We start from the raw sequence: 23103 nt of genomic DNA, 5'->3' as shown, positions 1-23103 counted from the left end.
AGTTACTTTGTAATGTGGTCATTTAGGTTTAGTGCTCATGATGATTTGCATTGAGTAATTTGTAATCCTGCTCATACGTAAATAAGGATGAAATCTCATTATTCAACTTACTTAACCAAGCAAATAAAGTCTCAATCTCGTCTTTATGGAGTAACTGATCTTATTAAAAATGCTAATGATTTTCTGACTGGAAAATTTTCACTCAGTTTGTACTTGGCTGATGTGGCAAGGGCATAGAACCGTTGATCTTTTTCCTTGTGTATCTCGAAGAAAAAATCTATAGTTCTGTGCCCTTGCCTGTCAGTTGTATATAGACCGAGTGAAAAAATTTTAGTAAGAAAATCACAACTATTAAAAATAGACTTATTCAATGGTAACATATTTTTTTCAAGAGAAGATAAATCAAGGATTTTTGGCAAGAAGTTGAAAAAAATCCCATTAATTTTTGCTCCTCCCTTTGGTGGATGTAGCCTCTAAAATTTGGCTTGAATAATGAACTCTGGACGTTGGATTCGAACAAATTTTTTTTTCTTTTTATTATGAATAGTTGAATCCTCACTTCCAAATTCCTATCTGATTCTTGGTGTGTAAAGAAATATTGGCCAAAATGGTCAAGAAAATTATTTTTCCTAAAAATATGATCTTCAAGTGTATGATTGCGCATTTTTCTTGAGAAAACATTTTCTATTCAAAGGTTTTTTTTTTACCCCTTTAACCAATTAAGTAAGTTGGCACCTACCATTGGACTTATTTATAAAATGGTAGTAAGATTTGCTCTGCTTTATGAAATAGAATGTTGGACGGTCAAGAAGCATCATCATGTTAATAAATTAAGCATAGCAAAGATGAGAATGTTGAGATGGATATGATGAGTGAGAAAAAAAAAATGTAGGAATAACTCCAATAGATGATAAAATAAACGAAAGTCGACTAAAATGATTTGGATATGTTGAATAAATGTCCATTACAACTCTAATTAGAACAAATATTTAAATCGAAGTCCTAAAAAAAATAAGAAAGAGACCCAAAAGAACATGAATGGAGATAGTGAAAGTATATATGAACTCATTTTCCATAATAGAAGACTTGGGCTCCTGAGAGAATAAATCGGAAGAACAAGATTCATTTGGCTTACCCCACATTGTCGGGAAAAAGACTTTATTGTTGTTGTTCATAGCCACCCAAATATTAATTTGTTTGGTTATAGATGCGTTATGATAATTCATATGAGATGCACTATATCATTGCTATGGTGCATCTCATCACACATCCTAAATATTAATTTATAGTAGCATCTGATCAAGTATAAGTTTATTACATTAGATTTGAGTATAATATCTTTCCAATGGACTCCCTTGAGTTTTTTTACATCAAGTAATATTAATATAATTAAAGTCAACTATCTATACCAAAAGTATTAATCATTTCATATGTATGTATGTATGATTTTGGTTCGAAAAGGAGCGTAGGAACGAAGTGAACAAAAAGAAAAATTGATTGATGAGAGAAGTTTTGGTTTGATGATATAAAGATACATCTTTCTAATAAAATTTAAACAAGTTAGATGTGGATCCCTGTAAACAAGAGATTACTATAAATTATAAGACAAACAACCTCTATTATTACAAGAATCCTGATTAATTTTGAATAACAAAAGTAAAATGGAGTAAGTGAAACAACCAACAAGAGTCAGATATGAAGTTCCTACTATGTCTTACCTACCAAAAAGATGAAGATTAAGTCCTAAACAAGGTTTTAATTAAATTCCAAGGTTGATAACATAGAGATCTATCTACGATGGAGCAGTTGGCTCATCAGATCATGAGTACGAGCGAATTCTTGAATTTATACCTGATTGTACTATTTCTTGTTGAATGTTATTATTCCCACGTGACGTATGTGTGTGTACATTCGTGCGTTCGTCTTTGATATTGGACCAAAGTTTTCAGTATATATGAGTAATACTTTACAAATTAAAAGAAAAACGAGATGGAAGAAAAAAATGTAAGGACCCGTGAATCTGGTTTCACTAAAAGAGCAAAAAATAAAAAATAAAAAAAAATCAAATCCAAGGTGTGTCTCTTAAGAGACACCCTTTTCTAGACTGACAAACAACAAAAAGGATGGAATTAAAGGGGTGCACCAATACCAAGGTAGGATTTGGATTAAGCCAGATTTGCACCGTCTGCACCCGTTCACACACTAAGGATTTTCAGACCGTGGGTTGTTGAGCTCATGGGCCCCTTGTGCATCTGTGAGCTTAACCAAGTCTCTCTCTCTCATATTCACTTACGTGATATGAGAAATTCTATATAAGAACTAGACACTTTCCTTCTACCTATCTGATGTGCGACTAAAGAGTTTCATTAACAAAACTTAAGAGTTTCACAAACCACGTAAAAACAAACCATGACTAGTAGGGATTGTTTAGAGCCGATTTCTCATTCACCCATAAAGGGCTTTAAACAACTAACTAACTAAAACTATTTTCTTTGATGAGGAGATTAAGTGTCCAAGTGGACGCCACCTGGTCACAGAAATCTGCAAAATCTGCAGATTTTTTCCAACAAAAAATACGTCCAACATATAGAAGTGAGATGAGTTGTCATGTTATATGTTAGGTGACTAAAACACCACCATGGGCTCACATGCCATCTTCTACTTTAAAAAAAAATGGTTTGAAGATCTCCAACTTCATTCATGACTTCAAAGCTAAACAATTTCATCCAATCTTAAACTAGAAGTAACCCAATAACTATCTAATCTATCTATAATCACAAGAAAATCAAATTACCAAAATAGAGAAGTTTTGAAAGAAATCTAACATTGTTCTCTATTTTGAGGACCCCCACCCTACCACGCACACACAAAGACACACTTCAAAGAACTAAAATTCGATGAGATGCATCCACACCAGGTAGAAAAGGTGATTTAATTCAATGTTGACATATTGATAGATTTATCAGAAAAAGAAACAATGCAAGACAAAACCCAAAATTCAATTATAGTATTGAAGTTCAGAAGTGAAACCAATTGATGAACTTAAATTTTGCGACAGTTGTGATTATTTCAGAATGAAGAGAAAAAAGAAAAGAAATTAAGAGCGGAAATGGAAACACTACTACTTAGAAGCTATAAGCAGAAACAGAACTGTTACCTCTATATGTCATATATCCTTGAATCTGTAAAGAATTAATGAAATAATATCCACGAAATTGTTTGTACATTTCTTGCATCTTCATTCACCACAAACAGATTTTTCAGTTAGAAATAAGACCCATCAGCGGCACACGCTTGTGGTTGCTTCCAACCCACCACGGCTTAAACTCGTTGTTGCCATTGGTGTCTTCTTCACTAGGAGCCGGGAGATTGAGATCGAGTAGATCGTGAATTTCCGAGAGTTGTTGCTGAATTACGATTGTTTGATTAGCTCTGCCTTCAGAACCCCCAACCAAGTGAGACCTCTTGTGTCCACCCAAAGCTTGGCCGGATGTGAAAACCTTGAAACAAATTGAGCACTCATGCTTACTGTCATTGGTAGGATCGGGAGAAACATCAGTCTCAATGCCGTTCCCACTCTTCTCAATCCTCGAAACAAAGCATCCTTTGACCTTCTTATGGCTCGCCCTATGACCTCCGAGAGCTTGGTAAGAGTGGAAGATTTTGTCGCACGTCGTGCACTTGTATTTGCTTTTCTTTGGAGAATCCAAAGCATCATCAGCTTCCTTGATAAAATTCTTCCCTAATTCATCATCGAACACCTCTAATTCAGTTTCATAATCCAACTCAGGCTTCTTAAACTCATCATCCCCAATAAACCCATCAACAAAAACTTCTGATTCGGCCTTCTTGATCCCATTCCTCGAAAACCCAGAACCAGAACCACCAAATTCAGATTTTTTTCTATCAGATCGAATATCTCCCGAGTTCAAAACACATAATTCCAACTTCTTACTTCTTGGCTTCTTCATCTTCATCACTTCATCAACATTACACACAAAATTTTTACCTTCTTTTTCGATAATTCGCTTATCCATTCGCAATGATTTAGCTTCTAAAACCTCAGAATTATAATCCGAAGAGTCCGCAACAAAATTCAACCGATCCCAGTACCTCACATCCCTAGACAACATCATCAAACACATAGCTACTTCTTCTTTTTCTTGCTCAATCTCACAAATAGAAGAACAAGAAGAAGAAGAAGAAGAAGAAGAAGCATTTGTTCTTCTCTTTCGATTAGGCACAACAACCTCGTTATCGGATTGGGTATCGATGACAAGCTTGATCTGTTCCTCACCAGTCCATGAATCATCCTCCAAGCTTTGGAAAATCTTCTCTCTTTGAGGCTCAGAGTGACATCTCATGTGACCAAAAAGAGCTTTCCATGACTTAAACCCTTCACTACATACTCTACAAACCTTCTTTTGCCTCAAAGTGCCATTAATGGAATTAGAGAACCTCAAAGTCTTCTTGGGGTTCTCTCTAAGGCCATAACCCGCCATGTGAGTGTTGTTATTGTTGATTTCACCATTAACAGAAGATGAAAGCTTCCTCTTGGAAAGCTTTTTCTTTGTTTCAGTTGAAGTGTTGTTGCTCATATGGGACCTTATATGACCTCCCAAAGACCTTCCACAAGGGTATCTCTTCTTGCAGAACTTGCATACATGCTTCAGTTCTTGATCTTTTTCCATGGATCTTTACTTAAAAACAAAGAAAATTAAACTAAACCCAGATCAGAAAACCCCAAAAAAAAAAAAAAAAAAAAAACCCTCAAATTTGATGGTCAAATCTGCAAGAATGATTGGTTCTAGATTTCATTCCATCAAAACATCTCAAATGATGAAGAAACAGAGGAAGCAAGAAAAACCCAGATCACAAAATCAAGTAAAAGCTCAAATCTGACAAGAAAATTCAATCAAATTGTAGTGTTTCTTGATGTTAAAGGTGATCAGAGAAGAACCCATTTTAAATTTCAAACCTTTTTTTGAGCCAGAACTAGATCTGATTCATAAAAAAGTAAGAAAACCCACTGATTTTGGTCCCTCTTCTCTCACTCTCTCTTATGAGTAGTAGTTTAAATTTGCAAGAAAAGCAAATCAAATTCAAAGAGTTGTCACCTTTGTTGTTAATGATGATGACAATGAAGTGATGAACAGGCAAAGAAGAAAAATAAAGGTCTCTCTCTCTCTCTCTCTTCTATTTGGAGGAGAAATCCATGCAAGGAAGCAAAGTGTACTCAACTGAGAAATGTAAGCCAACCCATCCAATGGTCAGGATTTGTCCATCTGAACATCCCTATGTGTGTGGAGCCCCACAAAAACTCAACTGTCCCTAACTATTCCTTCCTTTGTCCTTCTTCAAAGGTAATCCCCACACAAAGGTGAAAGGTTCCGATCTCCAACCGCTGCTCTTTTGGATTTTTCTCATTTATAAATATAGGAAAATGACAAAAAATATAAATCCTCATTTTCATTGAAAAAATTAAAGGCTATTTATTTAATTATAAGAAAATATATGAAATCAAGATAGTATAGTTTCCATAAATAATTAATGTGAGCATAAAAGAGGGAGAACAAATAAAGAGGTATGTTATTTACTTAGAACTTGAGCCAAAACCTCATTAAATTAAAAATTAATTCAGAGGTCGACCAAAATTTCGAAGAAAATAATCAAAAGGTGGGAGGTAATAATATACCACGGGAGTACAGGCACTCGCACATACTTGGTAAAGATATAAGGTGGCACTCTATGATGGGCTGGTTTGAACCCAACCCAATTAATGGATGAGATTGGCTTGAATTATGTAGAAAATGACTTGAGCCTGAGTAGGAAGATCTCAACCTGACCTCAATTTTGATTGAGGGTTGAAACAATCCAATTCAACCTGAACCCAAAGCTATATACTATATACTAATATATAAAAGGGAATGCTAACGTCCAGGACCTCATGGGGACGTTAGTGAAAAAGATAAGGACATGTTAGTCTTTTAAACAATAAATACATTTATTATCTTGGTATTAATTATCAAAGTATTTACTAAAAATATATATATATTTAATTCAAAATACTTAAATGATTGTAATATTTATTGTGTAAAAGATCAATACACCTTTGTCTTTTTCACTAAAAGACAAAACGAAGAGGGGTATTATTGGGAAAAAAGTGTTGGACAATACTAATGTCCCCATGAAGTATTGGACATTGGCATTTTTCATATATAAATATTTTATATTAATTATATATTTTTACTTATTTTTAAGAATTTTTTAGTTATTCTTTACTATAACTAAGGGTATGCTTTTTCGCTTTTCTTTTTTATTTGAATCCATTGCTATATATGTTCATATATAGCACACATAGATTTCTTGAAGTGAAGAGTAATTTAATTAATGGTATTAACATTTAGGACTAAAGCGTGAAGAGAAGCATCATCCTAAAACTACCAAAATTACCCGGGATAACCCGAGCTCAATCCGATTTTAGTAGCTTGGGTTAATAAACTCTGGCCCGATGGTCGAGTTGAGTTGAACTTAAGTTTGAGGGTTTTCTCACTTGGGTTGAGTCTGGGTTCACCCTCCAACCATTCCAGCCACCTAGGTTGCAGTCCTACCTAGTATCATGACAAAGATAAATTACTTCCATCATCTCTTTCAAATTAATGTTCTAATATTGAAAATGTATAAATAAGTCCAAAATAAATTAAGTTTTCATTAGAAATCCTTAAAAAATAAAATAAAAACCTAATATATATATATATATATATATACTACTTGGAAACCATAGAAATTTTACAATGTAAAAATTGAGTCACAATCCAAAGCAGTGTCTCATTCCTATAGCGACATATGATGTCTATTTGGCATGTTTTGGTTAGGAATTCGATGTGTTTTAAACTCTAACCAAAATGTGCCATGTAAACATCATTCGTATCGAATAGGAACGGGATACCTTACTAGATCCCGATACATAAAATTATGGATATTTCCCATGAACCCTTTTCTCTTCTCCATTGCGAAAATTATATACGTACTTCATACTCCCAAATTCAAGAGGTATCCATAAGCATACACAAGAGAAAATTATTCGACAAACATAATCTAATCCAACTGTAGGGACGTTTCTAATCGTAAACTATTATTTGATACACAACAAACGACATATTGTCGAGATGGGTGCAAATAAGAAGAAACAAATTACCTAGGGCTTGGATATTTTCTTAATTGTTCATTGGGAAATTCCTAGGGAATATTCTCCCATCCCAACCAATATTTGTTTGATGGACATCCTCAACACTTTAAACTCTATTGCTCTATTAATTATATATAACTAACACATATGCGCTTTAAGTACTTTAGAAGTTGAATCACTGAACTCCATACTTTTTTATCCTAGTTATTTTATGAGTCATGCGGGGGGGACTTCATTTTTACACTGCGTTTCACACTGCACTGACGATGAGGTGCACACATAACCGTAGATGCTTTTTGCTCAAATCTCGGAGAAACACATATATAACCACCACATCAATGCAGTGTGAAACACAGTGACAAACAAAATCCCTCTAGGATTTTCCTTACTTTATGGACATTTGCTGTATAGGGAGTTTGGGATGACAAGTTTTTATTTTTTTAGTGTTGAAAAGAGATTTGGATGTTGATATATGCTTCACTAAAAGCTTGTCACAGGTTGGCCAACATGACACCAAGGGACGTTGCCGGCCTTGTATGAGATCCAGCCAGATTTCTTTGCCGTGGTCCTAATGCAAATATTTTATTAGAAACTGTTCATCAAAATATTTTGTGTGACTTCCTTTAGGCGGCACAAAATTTACTTTATTATTATTTATTATTTTATAATGACGTGTCTGGACTTACGTTTGACTAGGGGGAGCGGATGAGCTTGGGCCAGAACCAAGGCATAAGGGACCCTCCCCCAATCTTGACACGTGCAATGCCCGCACGCCACACACACCAGGTAAGTGAGAGAATGCCCTCGTGGGTGGCCCCGAGGAAATATTGCTCATACTGGGTTTTAAATGCACAACTTACGAACTCTCACCACTTATTGGATTCGAAATTGCCATTGAGCCACCTTGTCAGCTTAAATTCTCCTTTATTATTATTATTACTATTATTTTCTTTTATCATCATAATGTGCACAACATATTGATGAACATTTGTATTATGTGTGTGTGTATGTGTTTGCATGCGTGCATAAAGATTATCAGTTTAAATATCTCCAAATGTCAATCTTAATGATAATTTAGTGATTTCGAAGTTGGTTTAATAAGGCAAAATCTAGGGGTATGTGTGTGCGGAAGTCACGTAAGGAAATATAATTGATATTTGCTGTTAACGAAAGAATGTGTTGGAGATGATAAGTCAATGGGATGACTGCATGACGCCATGTGTATCGAACACCATCACCCAATTGGTTTGGTGGAGAGCAAATTGTGGGAGAAGATAGTTAAGTGGTTAAATTTTTGAGACGTGATTTTCTTACTCGAAAATTTTAACTCGATCTACACGGTTGACGTGGTGAGGGCACAAAACCATAGATCTTTTTCTTGGGGATACACAAGGAAAAGATCAATGATTTTTTGCCCTTGCCACGTCAACCGAATACAGATCGAGTGAAAATTTTCAAGTTAGAAAATCCTTAGCGTAGCGTTATGATTTTCTAACGCCCCCATCTTAGAATTGTAGATCATTTATCCCGAGATACGCATAATCATAAACCTTTTCTTACGTCTCTTGAGGCAAATGATCTACTGTTCTGTGATGGGGCCGTGGGGGCATGTGTCAAAGGGGGTGTCATATTATCACAAGTCTAGCACAAATTCTTATATTTTACCTTCTTCTTTGTACATTTGATCAAATATGGACTCATGAGGAATATTAGTATATGTTTACTTCCTCTTTAAATTTTTTAAAAGAATCGTGATAATCTGACTACCCCACGTGGCACACTCAATCGACTATCGACGTGACAAGTTCAGGAATCGTAGATCTACGCTTCTTGGGATACACAGTTTCCTTGAGATATATTTTTTATGGGGAAGTGCAACCATGCATCCCGAGGAGTGCAGATCTACGATTCGAACTTGTCACATCAAGGTAGTCGATTGAGTTTGCCACGTGAGATAGTCACATTATTCTTAGAAATTATATTTCTTTAAGAGTAGTTAAATTTTAAAGTAGGCTCTTATTTCAACTTAATTCTCTTTTTGACAATAACATTAATAATTAATTAAATGGCATTTAGTAGAAAAAAAATAAAAATAAAAACCCTACATTTATACCTCACATTTAATTGGTATGTTAAGAATCCAATTAGATAGTTAGAATTTATATTTGATTTTAAATGGTTACTAATAAGACATATTCAATTAATTAGATGAGAATTCTAACTGATTTAAATTGATTATGATAATCTAATTTTCTATATCACATTTGAAAAGCTAGCTACAAAGAAGAGTTTAAGAATTTAGATTAGGAGGCAAATATTTAGAGAGAAATCAACTAATAAATGATTTTGCCTTATCGAAGAGGCAAAATGTGGTCATGCCCCTCAGAGTGACCATAGATACATGGCAAAAGGTTGCATGGACCGAAGGATCATGTAGAGCTAGAGATCGAGCTCTTCTTTCTGAACATGTGGACTATCACGTAGGTTCAAATACCCCTTAGTCTAGATTAGGTTTGCAAAAATAAAATTCCATTAAAAAATAAATAAATAATATTTATCTTTAGCTTAATCTTAAGAGTCATGGTTTACTGATACCCCTCTTGACACACGCCTCCATACACCCCCTGACGTGGCATGGGCTAGAACCATAGTTTTTCCTCGGGATACATAATTGCACATCCCCATAAATATGTGCAATTGTGTATCAGGAGAAAAAGAATCTATGGTTTTAGCACACGCCACGTCAAGGGACGTGTGTCAGAAGGGGGGTGTCAAACTTTCAAATTTAAAATTTAAATCCAACGATTAAAAAAAAATCTTTTTTCGATTTTATTTTGAGGCTATATGAAACTTTATGCTCTACTTCCATGTGGCCTCCTCTTTGTGTGAGACAAACTTTTTGATACAAGGCACACTTGGTCATCATCGCGACAGTGAACGTCAAGAAACGTCATCTTAATTATGCCATAATCATCTAAGTCTGAAGTATATAATTTAGAAGCAAAAAAATAATAATGTTTTTTTAGAAGTTTCAAATCATTTTTAAAATAAAAGAATTCTTGTCGAAAGGTAAACTAACAGATGGAAGGTTTGGATTGACGACAAGAAGTGCCATGTGGCAAACATCAGCATAAAAACACACAAAATTAGCTATATGTCAAAGTATACAATTCCTTCCTTCATACATTAACGTTGATATAAAACAACTTTACTTAAATATAGTTGAGACCCTCTAAAAGGGATGCTTCAATTGATAGGATGAACCCTTGGAAGGAAAGGTTGGTTACTCCTTTGTCTTCTTCTCCTATATGCCCCTTCACACTAATAAGATTCTAAGATAAAAGGCCCAACCTTGGATCATGCATTTATGCTTGCTTTCTCAACCCCTTTATCCTCCTTGACCTAACCCTAGGACCACCATGGGCATGAGTTATCACCAATTTATCCAAATATTAATTTATCTTTTTTTCTTCCTCTTAGCACCTAGGGTTTTTTTCTTTAGCCAAATCTAACCACTCATGTAGAATTTGATAGAAAAATTTGACAGGCCAAGACCTAAGAATTTTGAAAATCGAATTTTGATGGTCTAGGGATGTCGAAATTCTTAATGTTCCTCAGATTCAAGGAATTAGAGCCATCGAATTTTTTCCATCCTCTATTAATTTAACGGTTTTGATGAATAATTCAAACCCTTAGTCCGTCGAATATGGGTTTTTTTCACATTGTGTTATTAATTTATCCAATACTTCATATATTCATAGACTGAGTACAATATCGATCAAAAGGAGCCTGTAAGTTTTTTAAAAAATTAAATTAAATGTAGGGAAGAAAAATTATAAAAGAATATGGGTTGAGATAGTGAAATCATATATGAAAATACTTGAATTAACAAAAGATATAATTTTAGACAAAATTGATATGAGGAAAATGATTCCTTCAACCAAAATCAATTATTTGGAATAAGACTTTGGCCTAAATTTATTTGACATAAAGCTTTGATGATGACAATGATGTTGTATTTCTTTTCTAGTTAAATCTAGATGATTAGATCCTCCCATAGTTCACCAAATGGCTAATTGTGTAGTATCTTTCCTCGGCGTGGTGTCAGAAATGCATTGGTTAGTGCCATGTGTTGTCAACTATGTCGTCGTGGGTTCAATCCTAATTGACCAACCTAATTAAAAAAAAACAAATCTATATAATATTGGAAGCATGCTTGAAAACGCAACATGTCACCAACACCATGGGCCTTTTTCTTAAGATGATGAAAACAAAAGTTGTAGTAAAAGAAAGTTAATTGGTTAATGTGTTAATTTTAAGATTGGTCAATTATTAGCTCTAAATAGAATAGATTTGGGTGTTTAAAGGTGTTGTTAACCATTGGTATCGATTGGGACAGTTTGACGACTTATTGGATTTCAATCTTTGGACCCGAATGTGATATAAGCAAAATTAGAAGACATCTTTGCTAGTAAAATACCGATTGCTTGTTGAACCCAGTGAATCGCCTTAAAGTAGGATACTCCAAATTCAAGGGTCAAAGAGTTTCATAAAATGTTCTTGGTGAATTGAATTTGGTCTATGAATCTAAGAAATAGTGAGAATTCTTAACCTCTCTCAATTCAGATCCAGGATTTGATGGTTCCAAATCGGATCTTGTTGGATCTCAATATTTGGATCCAAAGACAATACCTTGAACCATTCTCAATATGAAAATCATTGTCACTAAAAATTAGTACATTCTGATATTACTAACTAAATTAAAAAAACTACAGTAAAATAATATTTTAACAAACAATCTTGAGTCTTTAGAAACAAGCAAGCTTTAGTGAAGTAAGGTTTCCAAATTGGATTAAAAAAATTTTGGGTTGGTTTTCGAGGCATAATTAATTCATTGTACGGTTGATTTGTTTGAAATATTATCCACAAGCGAGAGTACAATTAGGGAATAAGAATAAGGAGTCTCTCCTCCAACCAAAGAAAGAGAGAGAATTACATATTATCAACTTGGGTCCCTATTGGATCAATACATGATTGAGAACTAATTTGATAAGTTCAAATTGAATCCCTGTCTAATTGGTTCTTTATAGGAACCTAAATCCTCACTCCAATCGTATTAGCCAAAATGAGTCTCCACAAATTCAATTGTAGTAAAATATTTTACAATTGCCATCTTTTTTTACCACCAACCGGTAGAGAGAGAGAAACTCACTCTCTTCTTTTGCCTCCCACTTTCTCCCTCTCCAAAATATTTGAAACTAGATGGCTAGTGCTCGAGTGCATTAGAATGTATTCAAAGTGCTCTGACTTAATAAAATAACAGTTGGGAGAAGATACAGAGCCCGAACCCTAGTGTGCTGGAATTGCTCTAAGAAAATAAGAACTTATGTGACTATTGATCTTTACCACAAGAACAAGCATATTGCGAGCTCCTCACACTGAAAACAAATGCAAAGAATCAACAGAGAGACAAATCCCCAGAGTGGAACTCCAATGAAAAATTCATTAATGTAAAAGATAATTTTCTTGTTTCTCTTTATACAAGAAAGTTTGAAACTCGCTCTAAAAATATATTCTAACTCATTCAATCAAGTCCACTAATCTCATGATATTCAAACATTACCTTAATAGACTTACAAAAGACGATTAATGATATATACCTATTATATAAAAAAAATGATAATCACTATGAAATCTAATAATTATAAATCTTCAATAAAGTTGATGTTGTGTATGGGATGTCTTGTATTTTGTTGCACTATGTTTTTTAAGGATATGAAAAAGGCAATTGTGTAATAGTTTTTATTTTGGGAGAGGAGGGGGGTTCTGTTTTGGGAGAAAAATTCATTTTAGCAATTCCCAAATCTATAAATAGAGCTCTCTAGGGATCTAAAACTTAAGAAAAAAATAGTGATTGCTCTTGTTCTGATCCATTGACGTAAGCACAGTACCAAATCAAGTAAATCCTTGTGTTTTTTGTGCGATTTTTCTCATCATTATTGTTCATTTTTCAGAGCTGAATATATGTATAAATATAACAAAGTCCCTATAGTAGTGCTAGTAGGCCATTTTGAGTGTCCCACAAGGCATTTTTTGGGGGAGAGGACTAACATGCTCTTTAAAGAGAAGGGTAGGTACAAGGAGACATAAAAGCTCTATGTGCAAGCGACTGCAAGCCCACCATCTCATTTTTTTAATTTTTTTTTCAAATATTCTCTAATCATAAAGATGCATGTGTTCCTTTGTACAAGTAATAATGGTGCATGTGTTAGTGAGCAAAGTTCTCACCAGAAATGCTTGGAGAGTACTCAAATAAGTCAATGAAATTCAAATCAAATCTTTATGTGATGTGGGCCCATTTCTCACCTTGTTTATGGATAGGTGGAGTTGGTTTGGGTGAGCACTATGTACCACCATCACTACTTGGTTTATTTTCTTTCTTTAGTCTAATAAGTTAGGGTTTGAAGCATTCCTAGAGACCATAGACAAGTGGGTTTAAGAATCAAAGGTTGTCTAATGTGAGAGAGCTTTTCCATCCCATAAGAAATCAAGTGTGGGACCATAATTTGATCTAATAATTGTAATTGAGAGCTTCTATTGCCACACCACTTAACGACAACTAATCCGCGTTTGTATAAGTTCGGGAAAGGGAAGAACAAAAATTAAAATAAAAAAACGGAAATTATACAAATGATGTTTTTTAGGTTTTTTTTTTTTCCAGGCTAGTCATCTTCAACCTCGTGAGAAACCCTATATCGTTTTTGAGATTTGAAGGTTGAAGAAGATAACATTTTAAGGTTGATGGATAAAACTATTACAATATTAGGATGATTATATAATCACAGATTAATTCGTCAAGTCACCAATTAAATCGATTGGTCTCTTGTTTGGTGAATTTTACGAATTTAAAAAAAATAATAATAATCATAGAATTTGGTTACTATGATTCCAATTGATAAAATTACAAATAACACACCAAATAAAGATATGGTCACACCATTTAATTCTCTCTCTCTCTCTCTCTCTCTCTCTCTCTCTCTCTCTCTCTCTCTCTCTCTATATATATATATATATATATATATATATATATATATATATATATAGACACCTTTTTGAACCTTAGAGGAGCAAAGACTATTGAGCACAATAACAAAATTTTCAGATTTTTTAAAAATAATTCATTATTAATTCGCAACATTTTCAGGAATTTTATCATAATTAATTTGGAATGTTTTCAAGAGGGCATCCAATTTCGGACACAATCAAAGGAAGAAAACCCCTATCGCTAGTTTTACTACTGAGCCAATCCCTTGGGAGTAACCTAATCAAGAAGTTTGAAGTTAACTAAAACATTTTTTATCTTATAATAAATAAATTACTTCAAATACATTAATGTAATAACTATGTATAATTTATAATATTAAAAAATATATTTAATGTGAATTTCAATTAATAATCCTAATGGTTCTCTCATTACAAAAACTAGTAAGACTCCTCAAAATTGTGCTCCTGGCATTGCACATTTTGTTACATGTCAAAGAAAATTTAAAAAATAAAAATATTATTTTATTTATATTAGTATGATAAATTATTTTAAATATATTAACAAATCTAATTAAAGATATTCTTATAACTTCAAAATATTAATTAATGTGGCTATGCTATAAAAAAAAAAATGCCCATCATATGATAGAGAAAGAGTCCGGATCCCTCGACTCCTCCTGAGAATGACTAATGAAAAAATACACATGATCCCAACCATTAGATTATAGGTGGGGTTTCGTATTTAAAGGGTTGAGATCATGTGTTTTTTTATTATTTTTTATGAGTCACTCTTAGGAGTTAACAAACCCAAACCAATAGAAAAAGAGACCTACTATCCTTAGGAGGTTAATTCAACGGTAAAACTAGTAACAAGCGTTGGTTTGCTCTCTCTTGCCGTAGGGTGTGGGCAAACCTTGAATGAAGAAGTTCTTACAACTCTTCCCACTGAGGCTCTTACTCCAAAAATAAAAGTTCTAAAATAGAATCTCCTTGAGGAGTTTGCATCAAAAGAAAATAAAAATAAAAATTTGTAAAAGAATCATACTCCAGACTTCAAGAACTCATATATTATTATCCATGGAAATGACCCTTCAAACTCCCGAGGCATTGTGGGTAGATTACAAAATGAGCAAAAAAAAGAATAAAAGAATTCGTGATGCCCATCGTCAAATTGAATGAGAAATTATGATTTTAAGTAGAAATAACTGTTCACCAACAAAAGAACATATTAAAGCTCTTATACAATAAACCTTCCATTAGGGAGAAATTTCCCATCACAATAGTAATAACCCCATGGTCCCTCCAATCAGTTAAATGTCACTGTAAAAAGACACACAAAGTGTGTATTTGCCCTAACAATGGGGGGTGGGTAAGGGGGTTTGTCACAAATAACAGCAGATAGATTCCATAAGAGCACCTTTTAAACAATCATGGAAGCCAACCAAACCACCTTCCCTTCCTAAAACACTATTTCTTTACAGTCAAGGCAGGGTCCCCCCCATATCTTCCTTCCACCATTAATGTACAAAGGAAAATTCGACTCTTCTACGACTCTAAAAGAAAGAATAATCATCCGGTGGACCCCTCCGACCCACCAAAAGAAAATTAGTTGATGTCTTTACCATCCCTACCCTTGTTATTGAAAGCTTCCTCCCCAAACACCTCTTTAATCATGTTGCACGTGGAGAAGAGATCGTCATCTGTTTTCGGACCCATGAAATGATATCCAACATCCCAAACTTTATCATCACAAGGTTCCATTTCATGTCCATTGATTAACCCATTGTAGCTACCTTGAAGACGTTTGTCATGGTCAAACTCAACTCGACATTCGTGTGTTGCAGCCACCACAACAACGGGACTACAAGAGTTGGCCTTGCTGGGCTGACACTCGTAAGAGGTGCACGAGTCATCCTGAATATCGTGATCTTCCCCATATTTCTGTGGATTACTGCCAAAAAGATCAAATTCAGAATCAAAGCTGCATCCATTTAGCGATTTCCTACTATGTGCACCCCCTTCATCAACCACATTACCATCATCATTATTATCATAACCAGAATTATCTTGATCATCGAGAGACTCCACCACCGAGTCGTCTTCATCTTCCTCTGTTGTTCCACACTCGTAATCTCCATCATCACTATCTTGCCACTCGTCATTGTCGCTGTCAATATTCAATGAGTCCAACCTATTCTGCTCAGCACGTCTCCGAAGCATAAAGACATTGAAATAATAGCTGATAATCTCCTTCTTGGTTCGGGAAGGGAACGCAACCGACAGATGGTTCCAGAAATTCCTACCCGATGAGGCAGGGTTAGAGAAGACAACCTCATGGAAAGCCTCTTCTTCCTCTTCACTCCATTTCCTTGCCACCTCCTCTCCCATGTCACAGAATCCCAACTCCATGAATTGCTCCTCTCCAAGAGTTCCTCTCAGCTTTTCTCTTGCTTCCACAATGTGCTGTCTCACACATCTGACAGAACCCTTATCCTTGCAGCTACAATCAGCTGTACCATTTCCCACTTTGTTATCATTGTGATCAGACGCCTCGGAATCGGCCATCGGAATGATACAAGTCCCCATCAACTGCTTCGTATTGTAATCATCAACCATTTGGTTTGATGTGATCTTGATACCTGATAGGCCCCATGCTGGAACATCAGCTTGATGATCTGGTCCAACTTTTCGAGGGGGTAAATCAAAAACCGATGAATATATCTCATGATCACGAAATAATGTCCTTGTCAATAGCGCCGGTTCGAAAACACCATGCAAAAAAGATAAGTTATCCGTTGCCTCTACCTTGGAATCTTCTGCACTGGTACTACCGGCGACTCTTGACAGACTTGAAATGCTGCCAAGAGCATTGGTCTCAAACCCCTCGAAAGCGCCAATTGCAAGATCAGTAATGTCACCACTTAATACAGTATCCTCACCTTGAGACTTATTGAAGTCCTCTTCACCTTCATCAACTTCAATGGTAAAGCTAAGTCGATCAGTAAAAACCAAAGAAAAATATTAATGACACGGTGTATTCACCTCCAAACTGATAGAGGTTAAGCAACCAATCGGTTATTCCCACCTAGGAAATTTCTTATGTCAAGACTCAACAACATCATTTGCGCCCAACCATCCAACCAATTATATTGTGGATGGTCAGAAAGATGCGTGATCCAGCACAAAGTCTACAGATCAGATGGTTGAGATAATCCAAACAAGTCAATTTTGGATTAGGGGTTTCTTCTATGTTGAACCCATCAAAGGGTTGGAGGCTTAGAGCAAAACCATTCATTTATCCCATAAGCAGCATAGGAACCGCCAACAGAGGTCAGACACGTGGAAATTCTTGAATAAAAAAAACAAAATAACTATTTCTTACCTGAAGTGTAAGATTTATGATGGGCAGCATTACATGGATGAATTTCAACAAACGAAGCCAGTTGTTTGACACACTCTAGTTGTCTTGGGTGTTTGGAAGGGATCTCATATGACTCATCACATTCAAGAGGCCGTTTGTACATCATGTTTTCTTTCCTTTTTTCTGCGAAAAGGAACAGTCACATACTTAAAAGGGGCAAAGCTTAGTTTGGGGATCATGCAGGCTACAGCTTGTGTTAAGAAAGGAAACATCGATATGAAGAACAGTCTACGAAAATAAGTGTAAGAAGACATCAAATCACTTATTCAGGTGCTCCCACCTAACCATCTTCATAAAGAACAGTACTCTTTATATCTCCACTTGACTGAAACCAATGTTAACGCTAACCATGTAACAATGTAACAAGGAAACTTCACTTTATAAAAAGAGTCGTGATAATATGACACCCCCCTCTGACACACACCCCCATCAAAGAACTATAGATCATTTGCCTTGGGATACACAAGAAAAAGATTTATGGCTATGCGCATCCCAATGCAACTGATCTATGATTCTGTGATGGGGGCATAGGGGGACATGTGTCAGAGGGGGGAGTTAGGAAATTCATTACACTTCTAAAAAATTTGCAGCATCGAACACCGTGTTCTCAAATGCTGAAACCTTCTCAAGATTTTAATGTATATCAGCTCATCTGATTACATTCTCTCTATATTGCATGCTAAATATGAACTAAATAGTTTTAAAAATATGATCAGTAGATAATGAATATATGGACGAAACTGTATGGACATATCTATGCGTGTGTGAAATTGTGTTTACACGGGACACTGTCACACGTGTCAATGTCTTTAAATATTAATAACTATTTATCTTGAAAAAAAAAATTACTACAACCCATCATAGAGAACACAATCCATATCTTACGTTGCATGGAAACAGCTATAAAGTGTCAGATTCAACATACCCATAGAGAAGAGATTATTTATTAATGATATATTTGCTAAAAAGAAAATTTGAATTGGAAATGTTAGAACGTGTAATCATGTTATGTGTTAATCGATATTTTGTTTTAAAAAAAAAAGACAAAAGTCAAGCACTAGAATTAGTCTGATACGTTTCCTTATGGAAGAGCCCATGAAACAAAGACAATACCAAACCTATTTTCAAACATCACTTTCAAGTAATACAATCAAGGATAATTTACACAATTTTGCCAGAGATGAAAACTCAAAAAAAGTCTTAAATTTTCTCTTAAACAAATTCATGACCTTTACAGAGTCAAAATAACAAAGAAATAGAGAGACCCCATTTAAAAACAGAACCAAAATTTCATCCAAAATACAATTTAAGGAGAAAAATTTATCAAACTTTCTTGGATTGCTTTAAATATGCAATCATTCATTACATAACACAAAGCCTCATAAATGCAAGAATTTAGCTAAACAGAAGTATTGGCTAAATAAAATAAAAATGACAGAATAATTAAATATAAAATATGCCAAATAACAAAAAAAAAAAAACTCATTAATGACAAATAAGAAAAAGTAGACAAATATTGGCTACAAGAGGTGGATTTTACCTCCAATAAACTGCCAAAATAAGGAATTTAAGACGAACCCTATAAGAAAATCGGAAGGTCGAATGATCAAAAATCGAAACCCTAGATCCTCTAAATTCTCGTGAAAAGACGCTGACTTAAGACTAATCAAGAGACGCTAAAGCAATTTCCCTATGAAATTCAATGTTTCCCCCAGCTAATTCAAGCAAAGAAAGAAACCTGACACTTATCCCAAACCCTAACCCTAGATTCTCAAAACTTCACGAAATCAGCAAAATTACGACCGATCCTAATAGACAACAATTACAACCCAGCAAAAACACCTTTTTCCCCAACAAGATCTACAGATCGAACGAAACCTAACGAAATTAAAAACCCCGAAACCCTAAAAAACAAAAGTGGATAAAATAATAAGCACAATAAGAACCGATCTAGAAACAAATACGAAAAAAAATGGAACAGCGAATTTATCGAATCGGGATAAACAAATCAGAGATTAAAGACGGGAATTTTTCGAAACCCTAACCCTAGAACACGATTTAAGAAACAATTGAGATCAAAATGGGGACTAAAACGTAGAGGAGAACAAGAATTGATCGAAAAAAGAAATTATTTGGAGATCGAAAGAAAAACCAGATCAAGATCCGGGAAATTGGAAGGGATGTAAAGGCCAAAAAGGGTAAAGCTAGGGTTCGCGATTCTGAAACGGGCGGACCGAGGATAGAAAGCCGGATATTATGTTCTTGAACCCTAAATCCCCCAAACCGGCCAGTTTTTTCTTTTAATTACGAAAATATCCCGGACTACTGAATATTTCGGTGCTTCACATCCTAAATTTTGCCACGTGGATATTAATTAGGCCGGAAAACAGAGATTTGGCTAATGAGCCATCCTTAGGATGCATTTGATTTATAGATTATAAAAGCAATTCTCCCATAATCAGAATCGAGTAAAATAAAATGATGCAATGTCTTTTTATCCATATTGTATTTGGTTCGAATTATAAAAGTGATTCTCCCATAATCAGAATCAGAATCAGAAATCAACCGGAACAAACAAAAAAAAAAAATTTGTTTCTTGCATTTTTTTTCCGTCAAAATGATGTTTTTGCACTTAAGTATATAATAGGAAAAATGGAAATTGCTTAGATTTTTAAGGTGTGGGAATAGGGTTTTAAATCTTCCTCTCTGGGTGTATACGATCTGGACTTATTTAGAAAATAGGTTTTGTATGAATGGAATTTCTCATTCATTTGTAAAACAATTTAAATGTGAATTATGATTTCCAAGACTTCGCTCGATATGCAAATCTAAGGACATTTTCAACAAATTATAGTTTGAAGAGAGAATTAATTTAGAAGGTATTTTGGATTAAATAAATGGATCGAGATTCAATGATTCATGAAAAAATGTGAAATCCAACTGTCAAGATAAAATACGTATCCTAAGATATATCATGTATCCCTAAAATTTATCGTGACCGTTGAATTTTGTATTTTAATTGCCAGGATTTCATCTTTTTTACGAGTCAACGGATCCCAACCCAAAATATATTATGTAAATGAAAGGGATTAAATTGAGGAATATTCTCTCAAATGCATATGGTGCAACATTTTTGCCAATATTGGGTCATTTTATTGTTTATAACTATAGTTGTTTTTGGAAAATAATGGTCCTTGCTCTTCATAAGTTATTTAATGATAGAGCCGTGATTTTTTAACTCCCCCCAAACTCTCCTAACGTGGTTTTGCATAGAACCATATATTTTCCTCAGGATATACAATTGCACATCGTCATAAATATGTGCAATTGTGTATCCTGAAGAAAAAATCTATGATTTTATGCACAACCACGTCAGGAGAGTTTGGGGGGATTTTGTCAGAGGGGGGAGTCATTTTATAATTATTCTTAATGAATCGTGATTTTCTGACTCCCCCTAAATATGTGCGGTTGTGTATCCCAAGGAAAAAACTATGATGGCTATGCCCTTTGACCATTAAATAACTCAATGTAATTTCAAGATCAAGCCATAGATTATATAAGGGTATTTAAACATACCACTCCACATTTCGATGAATATTTGAGGTATCCTCGTTCTCAATCTTTAGCCAAAACCCTGTAAAATTTTGTTTCTTCAATCTTTAAAAAAAAAATTATATAAAAATCAACAATCTTTGACAAAGAGATGGTTAGGTTGAGGTTGGAGATTATGGGTTGAAAACCAGGATGAATAGGCTAAAAATAATTTTTGCCCAGAGATCGAAGAGTTTTAAGATGACAGATTTTTTAAAGAAAAATCAAGGGTTTTTAGCTATAAGTTTTGTAACATTTGAATAAGATTTTTTTTTATTTAGTTTTAGATAAAATATATTATTATTGTTTTCCAAAACAATTGAAATTGAGGGGTAAATGGGGATCATATATTATTTTTCAAAACATAATTGCATAGAGCACTCTACAAATTCAAAAAACTGATTTTTCATAAAGCATCCACATTGCAAGCAACATCTCATTATCTTTCAGCAAAAAAAATAAAAAATTCTCAAATTCCATAAAATTTCAAGGAGCGATCAAAATCCTTACATTAGACTATGTCATTTGTCTCAAATTTTTGCTCTATGTGTAATGGAGATGGAGAGAGTCGGTAGATTGTCTCCTGATTCATTGAAAGCTAATTTGTGAAGTCTAGTCTCATTTTCTTTCTAACTCAAAGAGGATGTTATGGAATTTAACCCCCTTTCGCTACTTGTTAAGGAATCCCTAAGGAGAGGATTCGTCATGCTTTTGATAATTGTGAGCACTTGCTTTAGGATATTATCATTTCTATATTGGGATTTCAAAAATTGGGAATCGTTGAAACCATTTGAACGAGAAATTCTTATATATAACAATAGTAATCTGAGGCTTAGCTGTGCAAGTTGAAAATTCTAAAAGAGCAAGAAGAATACCAAAAAGAACATGAGTTGAGGTAGTGAGAATCAATATGAATGCAATCGAAATGACAGAAAAAATATTTTAAAAAATGGTTTTAAAAGAAAAATCATTTCCTTAGTTAGGCTAAATAGCCATCATAGAAGCTTTGGGGTCGGCTAAATGATCATTTTCCTCCATTCCACTCTATCTAAGGTCAATACTTCTATTATAGAAACACTTGAAGAGGTCAATAATCCTCAAAGTTACATTTTAGAAGGATTATAAGAGGCATGCAATCTATATCGATTGTAGGAAAAAAAAAATGTAAAAGACATACTATATGTTGTGTAAATGCCTTGTATTATGTTGCGCTAAGTTGTGGGGGTAGAGCCCACGGCCCGAACTTTTTAAGGAGTATGAAAAGGGTGATCGTGTAATATTTTCTTAAGGGATATCTACTTTGGGGGAAGTCTACATGTTTTGGCAACTCCCGATTTTATAACTTGAGATCTCTAGGACTGTAAAATTTATGAGAAAATAGTAATTGTTCTTATTTTGTTCCATGGAGATAGGCACACATTGTTGAACAACGTAAATCCTTGTGTATTTGTTTGTCTCTTTGCTATTTCATTTTTTTCACACTATCCAAATGCTATAATTACAAAGCAAGGGAACACTTTTCTTTTTAATGCTTAAGAAAACCATATCCTCTCAATGGGTCTCCATGTCTTCCTTGAAAACACAACCCACATAAAAAATTTACTCCCCTCACCTCTTGTCAAGATTTCTTCGGCCAAACAATTATCCGGGCTCCTTTGGCTTTATCTGTAACTAAATCCTCTCAATGGGTCTCTAATTTTGATTATTTTGTATGAATTTGTGTTGTATATTTATTTATTTTTAATTTTTGAGATGTGGCTTAAAGGAGTGCAACTATTGATGGAAAAATTTCTCAAACACAATCCCATATGGTGCATTTGGCAACTCCCAATCTCATTTGTGATCACACTCCTATCGT

The 23103-nt window shown here is 34.4% G+C and overlaps 2 protein-coding genes across 2 annotated transcripts; both read right to left on the bottom strand.

Moving 5' to 3' along the window:
* Window positions 1–2976: 2976 nt before the first annotated feature.
* On the bottom strand, window positions 2977–5306 carry LOC147394687 (uncharacterized). The gene has a single exon (XM_086454835.1). It carries the CDS (start codon window positions 4689–4691, stop codon window positions 3261–3263), a length of 1431 nt encoding a protein of 476 aa, XP_086310961.1. The 5' UTR covers window positions 4692–5306; the 3' UTR covers window positions 2977–3260.
* A 10095-nt stretch (window positions 5307–15401) lies between these two features.
* On the bottom strand, window positions 15402–19913 carry LOC147394686 (uncharacterized). The gene is made up of 3 exons (XM_086453721.1): window positions 19195–19913; window positions 17616–17777; window positions 15402–17208 (listed from the first exon to the last, which is right to left on the bottom strand). Exons 2-3 carry the CDS (start codon window positions 17758–17760, stop codon window positions 15839–15841), a joined length of 1515 nt encoding a protein of 504 aa, XP_086309847.1. The 5' UTR covers window positions 17761–17777; window positions 19195–19913; the 3' UTR covers window positions 15402–15838.
* Between the last annotated feature and the right edge of the window lie 3190 nt (window positions 19914–23103).

This window comes from Akebia trifoliata, chromosome 9 (genome assembly GCF_017979445.1).
Source record: "Akebia trifoliata isolate Shusen 1 chromosome 9, ASM1797944v1, whole genome shotgun sequence".
Lineage (NCBI taxonomy): Eukaryota > Viridiplantae > Streptophyta > Magnoliopsida > Ranunculales > Lardizabalaceae > Akebia > Akebia trifoliata.
The sequence above is the reverse complement of the archived record's forward strand: the minus strand, read 5'-3'. Positions and strand labels throughout refer to the sequence as shown.

Excerpts from the sequence above, each read along its gene's own strand:
- LOC147394687 (XM_086454835.1), bottom strand. The coding sequence starts at position 4,691 with ATGGAAAAAGATCAAGAACTGAAGCATGTATGCAAGTTCTGCAAGAAG.
- LOC147394686 (XM_086453721.1), bottom strand. The coding sequence starts at position 17,760 with ATGATGTACAAACGGCCTCTTGAATGTGATGAGTCATATGAGATCCCT. Across the intron at positions 17,209-17,615 it reads TCATAAATCTTACACTTCAG|TTGATGAAGGTGAAGAGGAC; the intron begins GTAAGAAATAGT and ends TTACCATTGAAG.